General features: G+C 36.5%; 1 protein-coding gene across 3 annotated transcripts in view; it reads left to right on the top strand.

The window, feature by feature from the left end:
* The window catches only part of LOC115344745 (ectonucleotide pyrophosphatase/phosphodiesterase family member 1), a 58899-nt gene that overhangs the window by 31619 nt on the left and 16023 nt on the right, over window positions 1–11257 (top strand). For all 3 annotated transcript variants that reach the window (XM_030022647.2, XM_041125203.1, XM_041125202.1), the window contains 9 exons: window positions 457–576; window positions 1667–1776; window positions 3015–3080; window positions 3393–3465; window positions 5557–5665; window positions 6819–6950; window positions 8496–8527; window positions 9669–9796; window positions 10894–10963. In XM_030022647.2, the coding sequence (XP_029878507.1) occupies window positions 457–576; window positions 1667–1776; window positions 3015–3080; window positions 3393–3465; window positions 5557–5665; window positions 6819–6950; window positions 8496–8527; window positions 9669–9796; window positions 10894–10963 (840 nt within the window). The remainder of the gene's footprint in view (window positions 1–456; window positions 577–1666; window positions 1777–3014; window positions 3081–3392; window positions 3466–5556; window positions 5666–6818; window positions 6951–8495; window positions 8528–9668; window positions 9797–10893; window positions 10964–11257) is intronic.

Raw genomic sequence — 11257 nt, 5'->3', positions numbered from 1 at the left:
TGTTAAAACTACCTAACAGCTGGTGCCTCTGAGAACCTCTTTCTCTGCTCATGTAATGGTTATCCCCAGCTAGAGCTTTTACCTGCTGATGTGCAATTCTCCTTTGAAATCCCCAGGTTTTGGTCACGTGATGGAGGTCCAGCATAGGTAATTGCTTTGTCATTGGTACTAAAGATACAACAAATGCGTGAACTGAGATGGTGTCTTTCAGTTTGATCCCAGAGCAAGTTGCTTGCCTATTTTTCTTAATCTCACTGAGAAGCAATTAAGAATTGGAAGATAGGGCTTGGTAGCAATGGTAGGTGATGCTGTTAAATTTGGGTCTTGAGGTACTGGTGGAGTAGAAGTTGCATATAGATGACTCACTGGACATATTTGTCTAATGGACATCTCTTTGTGTAGCTGGAAGGTTCTTTTTCTTTATAACATTGTGACAAGGTACACTCTCAATTACAGGGGCTGTATCCTGAATCTCATGGTATAATTGATAACAAGATGTATGACCCCAAAACAAATGCATCCTTCACGCTTAAAAGTGAAGAGAAGTTTAATCCACAGTGGTACCAAGGACAGCCTGTAAGTATTAATACACTGCTGAGAATGTACATCAGCCTGTTATGTTACTTAATATCACTTGGATGCACAGTGATGCTAAAAGAGTACAGAGGGTACTTCTAAGTCAGCCAAGAAGCGTGACTCAGTATGATTAGGAATTACCATACTAGAGCTGCAAAATGACAAATGACAAACAAAGTGTAACGGATTTTGTTGAACTTAAATGGAATTTTCTTTAAGGAGAAAACCAGCTTAAAATGACTAATAGAGATACCAGATTTTGTTCTATTTTTAATATGTTGGGCTTGCAGTTAACTTTGCTGAGGAAATTAACAGACCAGTTAGTTTTAGTAATAAGTGGTAGTAAAGGTTTACACTCTGCCCAAATTACTACTATGTCTAAAGATGTGGTTTTAGAAGAAAAAGTCTCAGTTCAATCATACAGCTATGGCAAATCTGCTGTCAAAATGAAGTGGCATGGGAAAGTTTGGGTGAGTGCTAGCCTGAAGAATAGCAAGGGAACAGATGCAACTATTTAGTAATGTGGGGAGGACCGGATTTTTTTTTTTTTTTTTTTTTTTTTGAGGAAAGAACACAGAGGCGTAGACTTTGCAGGCCAGTGAGAAGAAAGTGGTGTAAAAGTCAGGCAGAAGGCAGACAAATCTGCAAACCATGAGATCAGCAGTAAAATCAGAAGAGTTGCTCCCATATTTCAAAGTATGTGGAGCGTAGGTCCTTGGAACTTTTCCATCTCTTCTCGCTTCACTGTTCTTGAGACCTTTCCCCTTCCTGGTGTTCAGCTGTGGTTCTACTATTGCATTAATGCTCCCTCCATGGGAGCTAATGGTTCCTACTTCTGTCCTGGCTCCCCCCTAGTGTAGCAGCAGAAAGGATGTGAGTGTTTGCCACAAGAAATCAGGCTGCAAGGTACATCTGAACTGCCCATAGTGATGACATGCAAGATTGACTGTCTGGAGCGCTCCACTTACTTACACTTTTAGTTTTTGATCTTGCTGAAAAGGTGCAGAGCTGGTAGGGGCAGTAGTGGATCTGGTAGTTACTCAGTTAATTCAGTGACCCACACTAATAATGACGATTTGTTCTCCTGCAGATTTGGCTAACGGCTATGTACCAAGGTCTAAAAGCAGGTACGTTCTTTTGGCCTGGGTCAGATGTAGCAGTTAATGGAACCTTTCCAAACCTGTATGAAAAATACAATAGGTATGTAAACTCCTGTGTCTTGGATGAATATTTTACTTTAACTGTTGCAATGGGACAGACACAAGAGAAAGCATAACTTTTTTTTTCCTGCTGTTCTAAATAGCTGTACACAATGTGGAAAAAAAGATAGGATCCAGTTAACTTTGTTTCAGTATAATGTAGATTCTTTATCTAATCATTTTGCCATTCCTCAGCAAATGTTTTAAAGAAAGATATGGAAAAATCAGCTTGAAGAGTAGCCAGCTTTGAAGCTTTAGTGCTTTTCTGTTTCTATTTATAAAAATCTTTTATGGGTGTGTTTAGAGTCATTCAATCCAAACCTCTCATACAGTTGAATGTATCAGGTCATGATGTGATATTGTCCATGAAAACTAAAGTTTTACTGTTGACTGTGGTAAATTGTTCTAATCTAAAATTATTTTCATTGCAAATTTTGAAAATATTTCACATTAAGGCAGTCATATTTTAGTCAGTGATTGCTCTTCATTGCAATTAAACTTTTTCTGCCTAATGAAAATTCTACATAAATCTGTTTATTACCATTTATTTAATAATCTTGAATCTTGCCCAAGAAATGAGGCTTTTCATTTCTATGTTCCTAGGATCATTTTCTCCTACTACACCCTTCATATAGCATGGAAATTCTGGTTCTTGACTTACTACCTACGTTGTTTTTTTTTTTCCTCTAGGAACTTGTACATTGTTACATGAACTTGTGTTAAGTAGCTGAAGTACTAAGTTTTTGGGTACCTCATGTTGTTACAGGTCAACATGCTTATTGTTGGTCTACTTCAGTAATTGATATAGAGCATCTTCTTTCTGACATAGTATGAGAACTTGTATTCAAACAGGTTAAACGTTTAAAAAAAAACCAAAACACCCCCAAACTGAAACTTTTTTTAAAACATAATACAGGAATGAAAACCTAGACATGATTTTGTACCTTGAAGCCAATTATTCTCTTTATAATAAACATGAGCAATACTGGGAGCTTTATCCTGATCACATTGCAATCAATGGGGACAATATTCAAGGGAGCTGTAGATCAGGCCACTAACTCCTGTGGAGTCACAGGCAATTAGCATTGATAAACTCACATCCTGCTAAATAGCTGTTAACAGCATCCAGTTGAATTCAATTTTCTCTGCTAAAGTACATTGATTTTTGTAATGCGTGACTAAAATTTCTTTAGCTCTTGGAAATACACGGTTGGTTGATCTTGTGTTGTTCTGAAACAGCTCAATCCCCTTTGAAGAAAGAGTGATAACTGTTCTTCGCTGGCTGCAGCTACCTGAAGATGAAAGGTAGGTATACATTTGCAAGTGTAAGTTCCTGTTCAGGTGGTATTGCAATGAATTACTTTGTCAATATGCTTTCTGTTTTAAACAATATCTTATGCATTATTCTAACAAAGTTAAAATATTATTTAATGTAAGCCTGTTTCTATGACTGAAACCTTTTTTATTAAGTTACATTAAAGGGAAATAGAGAAATGTATCCTTCCTCTGAATGAGAACATTGTTTCCAATATTTGATATCCATTGTTGAAATATAATCACTTCAAACTGTCTCAACGTGTATGTAAAATATTACATTTTTGGTACTGTTTGATATAGACCACACTTTTACACTCTGTATTTAGAAGAACCAGATTCCTCAGGCCATAAGTTTGGACCAGTAAGCAGTGGAGTAAGTAGTTTTGTAGCTTGTTAATTTTTTTAATTTTTTTTTTTAATTTGAAGCTTTGCTCTGACTCTATAATAAACTTCCGTAATTCATGTTAGATTAACCAAGACCATGTTCAGTATGCTTATTAGGAAAAACAAAATAAATCTGTGAATAGACAGCCCATCCATAATTAACATTGATAGAAAGCATGTAATAAACAGCCTATTTAGTAAGACTAATTTTTGTTTTCTTTATTTCAATAACTTTTAAATTGCCAAAGCATGCTTGGGTATGTCTTGTGTGCTGCTTTATCTGCTCCTACTAATTCATTATGTTGATTTGGTGGGGGGGGGGGGGGGGGCGAGGTTAGACAGAAAGTTTATATACTTTCAATTTAGCAAGAACCAACATTTTTATAGCAATGGTCCCAAGTTTTGATGATTAAGTAATCATGTTATAATTGTCATTCATTTTCTCCCGGTCTCTGTGCAAAGGTTAGATGAATATTGGTCTTATCTCCCTGCAGTTAGATTTTTATGGCTTCTCGGAAAGAGGGTGATAAAAGGGGCATTCACCCCATCACAGTCTGTGTTGTACCTATTGTATAAATAAGAAGTCTTTGGGACTGCGACTGTTTTCAAAAAAGAAGTCTGAAAAATAGCTTTACATTTTAACAAACTCAAGTGAAAAATGCAAAGGAAAAAGCTCTTGGAAATTCAGGAACACTAAAAATTCTCCTGTCTTGAATGGTTAGGAAGTTTGGGCATCTTAGCTAGGTATTTAACCTCAGTAGTGATGACAATAAAAAGCTCTTGCCAGCTTCTCTTGAGGTGTGAGCAGTTACTGTTCCTGTAAGGAACTGCAAGATGAATGTAAGTGCCTAGTGAAGTAGCAGACAACTAATTGGAACTGCATTATAGGGAATGTGTTCAAATTGGTTATCCTTTTCTTTGGTTAATAAGTGGATCTAAAGTTCTGTATGTTAGGAATGCTTTGGAGAGAAAGATCCTGAGGGTTTGTATATAGTCTTTCTGGAGCATCTCCTCTTTGGTCACACAAAGCAAGACAGCTTATCCAAGTAGCTCAGTGAGGTAACAGAATGACTTAATTTAGAAATACTTTTTTTGTTTTGTTTACTTAGCAAGTAGTCAGAAGTAGCCCCAGTGGCTGTACCTACGCAACTGAGCTTGAATGCCAGACCCCTGATCATGAAAAGTGCTGGACTGGTAGCTTGTTCTTTGGCTTTTTCAGTCCCTTTAAACTAGCTTGAGGCCAATATCCAGTTACAATTTCAAGGACAGTTTGCTCCAGGGTCTCTCCCAACAGGGATTTTGAGGAAGAGTGCCGCAGGCTTGGCCTCCTCTATTCTCTTCAGCGCTCTGGTATTCTCCCATCAGCATCTGCACCCTTAGGCATTCCCTGTTGTCCTTGGTTGTGCCCCTGGTAGATGCAACAAACATCCTCAATTTCATACTTTAAAACCACCCTTGCTGGTTATAATCTGGGTGTGTGGGGTTTGGGTTTTTTTACTTTTTTTTTTAAATGTCTTCAACTGAAATAACATAAAAATGTGTAGCTGTGTCTTAGTACAGTGTGGGGCCCAGAAAAAATTGGGGCCAGGAGCTGTATAGTGTAGATATAGCCAGTCTTCTGTAGATGGAGGTAGCCCCGAGCAGTGCAGGTGCTAGGCAGTCTGCAGGCTCCCATTTTTATTTAGCAGCATAGCTGTACCTGTCGAGTCCATTCTCAGTAGATGTAAAGACTATGCATCTAAAAGGTGTACAACTGAGAGAACGAGGAACAGGCAAAAAGCAGGTTTAATGGGTTATTGAGAATGCTGTAAGTCTCCTGTCCTCACAGTTCCTCATATTAGTGTGCGCTGTACGTGCTCTCTGTCATGAGTTTGGGGGTTAGTGCACTGTTCTATGTCCCCTGTGTCCTTCATTTATATCTGGACTGCATCTAGCCTTGAATGGTCTATAAGAAGAGCTCCTTATTTTTTATTAGCATGTACTGTTACAGTTTAAATTTATTCACTCTCCCTAGAAATAAATACTGTTTTTTTAATTGAAGGGATTAACACTTACTTTACATTCCTATTATGTCCTGCAGGTCATTATGGCATTACAGAGAGTCGACAACATAGTAGGGATGCTGATGGATGGTCTCAAGCAAATGAACTTGCATAAATGCCTGAACATTATTTTTATATCAGATCATGGTAAATTTTATTTTATAAAATATATCAGAATTTTGAAGAGCTGTTTTTATAAAGTAATATTCTGAGTTTATACTTGCATGTTTCTGGCAAGGTTAATGAAGCAGCTACTACCTAGAAATTATATTTTTTATTATCAAGATGCTGTAAGAGATAATCAGTGTAGGTGAGAATCAGACTATTTTGGGGGGGAGGGGGGAGAATTGGAGAACATAGGGAGGGATTAAACAATTTTCATATTTTATTCCTAATTCCTCGTGTGACCATTAGCAGCCGATAAAAGAAATAAAAATGTGAATTGTAAAAAATAACTTCATTTTATTCTATCTTTTAACTATACTACACAGCAATAGTTTGAGAATTGCTGAAGAAGTGAAAATACAAGCCATAACTTCCTTTCACTTATTAGTTCCCTTATCCATTATTAGAAGGCTGTGAATATGAAACTTTGATTTATTGCTGTAATAGCTTTTCTATATTTCTGGAATTATTTCTATAAGTTATGTATTTTACCAATACATTTTTTTCTGCTTCTTTTCCTGACAAACAAAATATAAGCACACTTCTATGCACCACGAAATTCATTTGCAGAACTCATTGCCACTGGGAATAATCCAAGCCAAATATCTATACAGGTTTAAAAAATGTTTACAAAATGAATGGAGGGTAAACCTGTCAAGAATTAAGAATTCAAATGCTATATGCAACTTGAAGTCCCTTTTGACTTCTGGAAACTGATAAGGAACACTGCAAGGAAGATCAGTCCATCCATAATTGCTGTGCTTATGGAGTATTTCTCTAGACATGTTACTGAACACTATTAGGTAGGATATTGGGCTAAATGAATATTTAGTCTGACCATTACTACTGTTCTTAGGCTCATAAGATTTCTTTACCTTTAGAGAAGAAAATTTATCTATTTATTCAATTGCAGTATCTTTCTCGGCTGAGGAAGTGGCTGATTGTGTGTATTTGTGTAATATTTTGTTTTCTGTACGTGAGTATTGTGGTCTCCTTGGATCAGATGTCTTGGGGTTGGTGATAAAGACTTGAGAAATTACTTTTCTGACTTCTACAACTTAACTTACATGTCTGCTCAGAAAGGCTACCCTACATTGATATTCCCACTTTTAATAAAATTTATTTCCTTTTGCAGGGATGGAAGCAGGGAGCTGCAGAAAAACAGCATATCTGAACAGCTATCTGGACGATGTTCAACATTTCATGGTAGTACCTGGTCCTGCAGCTCGCCTAAGACCTAATAATGTTCCAGATGAGTATTTCTCTTGTATGTAATTGCTAAACTAATTTTTGTTACTTGGTTATATGCTTTTGTACTTTATGAATACAAACTTAGGATGTGCACATTCCACTGGTAAATGTGAGTGAAGGTCAGCTAGGGACAACCTGGATAATGATGAAAAGAAAATACTGAGTAGTGCACCTGTGTTTTTGAAGACCATTTGACTTTGCAGGTCTGAAAGTGTATTTGAATCCTACAGATTACTTTTGCAGGCTGCCTCAGTGACCAACTGCAAATGCTCTTGCCTTGTGAATGGTATTCCTTTGAATCAGATCTCTGGTGCTCAAGACAGACCAAAAATCTCCCCTTGTGTCTCACCTACTTTCCTGATTTACCAGTTTATGTATAAATTTGCTGTATTTCTGTCTTAAAGGAATGTTAGATAGTAACTATCTCTTACATATTATTTTATGAGTATTATAATATATTTTCTAGTTATTAAAAAATGGCTTAATGGCCTGACAGCAGTTGAGTAAACTGCAAACAAACATAAATAAGATGATAAACCTGAGTAAAAATCAACAAATGCTTACAAATTTTAAACTTCGATTCATTACACAGTCTCATTTTAGGTGAAGATTTAATGCCTGCAGGTTTTGGTACTTTTTAATGTTGAATGCAGGCATTTCCTTCATGTTTCATAAGGCTTTTTTCTATCTAGATTATTGTTCTCCATGCCCTTTAAAACTTGTAGGCCTCAACTTCAGTGACTTTAAGTCCTGTTTACTTCATTGCTTGATGCTATTCTAAACTGTTTTAAATGTTTCCTTGGAGAACATGGGAGTCAAATGCAGTTCCAGGTTGTCCTGCAGAAACAAGTTCAGGAAGAAAAGCAGAGTATCTCCTGCTTTTGACACATGCACTGTTTTCATGAAGTAGCATAGCTGTCTTTGTAGTACTGCATATATCTATGCAGGAATTATTAATGGTTCCCTTGCCAGTGTTATCCTTTATGTAATTTAGTCAAGCATTGGATATTAGCCTCAGAACAGAGTAACTGTGTGAAATGTAATGGGCCCGTGTTAGACAAAATGTCAAAATAAATGATGTAATGGTCCCTTTTGGCTTGAGTCCAAGCATCTGAATCTTAGCCAGCTTGCACTTGGCTATTTTTCTAAGGATCGTTGCCAGGTAAAACTGCTGTCCTGATAGTTGTATTTGTTTTTTCTTCCTTAGCAGTTTATTAGTAAGTAGTAAAAATCCAGCTTGATTAGCACAGCATTTAGTTGCTGCTTGTGAAATCTTACTTCTTGGATTATTTTTCTAACTGTGGCGAACAGCTTAAAATTTTAAGCTGTAAATAAGTAAGAAAGGGGAGGAGAGACTGTGAACTTAAACTTCGTGAAAGCAATAGCTTGACAGTTTAGTGATTGTTTTGCTCCACATGATTTTCATTCTGGAAAAGTAATTTCTTATCTCCAGAAATTTTTTGAAACTGAGCTAATTATATTACATGGTGGGAATGCTTTCATTTTACATCTGATTTTTTTTTTAACTTAGGTGACTAATTCTTACATATGATTCTTCTAGTTAATTATGAAGGCATCGTCAGAAACCTCACAGTAAGTGTTACCTGTTGTTCTAGCTTAATTTCTGACATTTACAGTTATTTTATAGCATTAGCTGTTTACTGGGCTACTTACATAGCATCTGGACTTTGAATCAGTGACCTTCCATGTGCTATACAGTTAACAGCAACAGGAGTAGTTCCACGCAGGGGAAGGGAAGGTCAAAGTTGAGTAAGGTGTCATATGGCTGTCTGGTTGTGCATTAACTAAGGTTTTGTGTTCATTTCTTTTCACTAACTCTTAGATAGCACTGTATCATGTTGCTTTTCAAACTGGAAAACTTGTATCTGGACCATACTGGCTGAGGGCCAAGTCAGTGTAAAGCTCAGCTGTGTTTCCTGGGCAAGCATAAGATTTTCTTGCCCACACCTTTTTGATGAACAGCTTTGAGAGAGGTTATTGTTTTTTGGTTTTTTTTGTTTTTGTTTTTTTTTGTCAGTTCCAGCTTAAGGAGTTTGCTTGTCTGCTCTATACCTGGCTTCTGTTCTCATCTCTGCACCACAATCTGTTTGCCTCTCAGTTGTGAGGCACCACTGTCGGTGATAGCTATGCTGTTTGTGTGGATGACTTCACTATTCAAAAATTCTAATATTATAGTAGAGGGGTTTTTGTTTGGTTTTTGGTTTGGTTTTTGTTTGTTTGGGTTTTTTTTTAAATCCTTAATGGATCTTAGTTGGTGGAAAAATGTATTTGTCCTTGAGTGACCAATCTAAAAAGCCTTTGAATGTCCATTACTTTCTGTATTTTACACAGCTGTAGAATTACTGCACTAGATGGTCTCCTACCACTTGTGAAAGTATCATGATGTTCATGTCTCAGTGTAGTTCTTTATTAATTCTAAGCAGTACTGTTTGGTTCTGTACAATTGTAGGCTGTATGAAAAAAGAGTAAGTTATGTTCATAATCCAATATAAATATTCTTCTAATACCTATTATGCAAAATCAGTCAGTATTTGTTATTTAAATAGTTATTAGTATTTATGTCCCAGACCATATGACTCCAAACCTGATGTAGTCCTGTTGTCCTTAGTGGAAGTTATTGCAGACCCTTAGCAATTGAAGTGCTTTAACTGTGCATGACATAAGCAAAAATCTGGTGAAATGTACATTTTATATTTTAATTTAAACATTTCAGTGCATAGAACCAAATCAGCCTTTCAAAGCTTATATGAAACAGCTGCTACCCAAGCGTTTCCATTATTCCTATAACGACCGGATCGAACCATTGCACTTTTATTTAGACTCCCAATGGCAGCTTGCTAGGTAAGTTAGTCTTCAGTACTTGATTAAACAGCAAATGATTTCTTGTTTTCTCATAGCTTTTATCTTCCAGATGCTTAGAGTTCAGTGATAGCTATTGGACTGTGGTATTCTTGTTTGTCATAGCAAAGGGCATTGCAAAGAAACAATGCATGCTTTTCTCAACAGTTTTTGCTGGCTTGAGGAAGCTCAATTCTAAACTGGCAGCTATAGATACTCTCCTTGCTGAGTATGCAGGTAGCGGCAGTCTTTGTGACACAAATGTTAGAAACTAAGGTCCCCTTTGTCAGATACTTGAGCACATCTTGCCATGCTTTAGGAGTTTCCAAAGTGAGTCATGAAAGCTAAGCATGTGGATAACTACTCAGTTGAATCAGTCTTGTGAGTGATCCACTGGGATACATTGAACTTATTGAGCCCACTATTGTTAATTACCCTACATGTTCTGACCAATGAATTTACAACTCCTGATATAATGGCATCTGCTATAATAATATAATTTTGAACACCTCTGTGATACTCTGGGGCTTTAATAATGAAAGAGTTTTTCTGTGTATGTATTCAGTAGGTCCTGTTGTTAAACACCATAAATGCGTGCAAGTCATGCAAACAACGTTTGGGTTACTAGAATTGTACACATCCAAGTAATAGGTATGGACCTGGCATATATTGGAGATTTGGCTTTATTAGACTCTAAGATGCCCAGCTGAATGCTCTAAATTACATTAGAGTTTTTATTAAAAAACAACACACGCCCCTGCTTAAGAATCTACTTATATAAAGTACTGCGAAGTTCTGTTACCCAAATGACAGTGAAGTGAAAATCTCTTATCCTAAGAACAAACATTTTGTTCATCTGTCATCTGATATTTTACTTTAAGTGACTATGGATACTTGAGAAGTCCAAAGGGATAACATTTGCAGAGAAAACTATCATTCTGATTTTAAAGGCATTTTCTTCTAGAGCTTAAAGACTTTCTAGTCCCTATGGACAATCCTTTAAATCTTTTAATAGACAAGTAAACAATGCATCACTGAATGTATTTTATACTGATATGGTTTGTAAAGTGAGAGTTATATAAACTGTGAATTTTTAATAGGAAACCGCTTGAGATTAAAAGCTGCATAGGTGGATTCCATGGCTCAGACAATCGCTTCCCCAGTATGCAGGTGAGACTTAAGCTTATGCTAGCTCTTATTTTTAGCTCCTTCTATTTCTAAATGTGTTTGCTGGGCTTTGAGGTTTTTTTTGGGGGTTTGGGTTTTTTGTGTGGTTGGTTTTTTTTTTGTTTTGTTTTGTTTTGTTTGTTTTTTGTTTTTTTTTAAGATCTGTGACACTATTCCATGTTTAATCTTCCATGATTTGACAATGGAAAACCTGTTGATAGGGTACCCAGTAATGGCTTACAACCAGCAAGGCCACATGATGCCAAATGCCAGCTTAGTATATTCTCTGTCTGCTAC

This window comes from Aquila chrysaetos, chromosome 8 (assembly GCF_900496995.4).
Source record: "Aquila chrysaetos chrysaetos chromosome 8, bAquChr1.4, whole genome shotgun sequence".
Lineage (NCBI taxonomy): Eukaryota > Metazoa > Chordata > Aves > Accipitriformes > Accipitridae > Aquila > Aquila chrysaetos.
The sequence above is the reverse complement of the archived record's forward strand: the minus strand, read 5'-3'. Positions and strand labels throughout refer to the sequence as shown.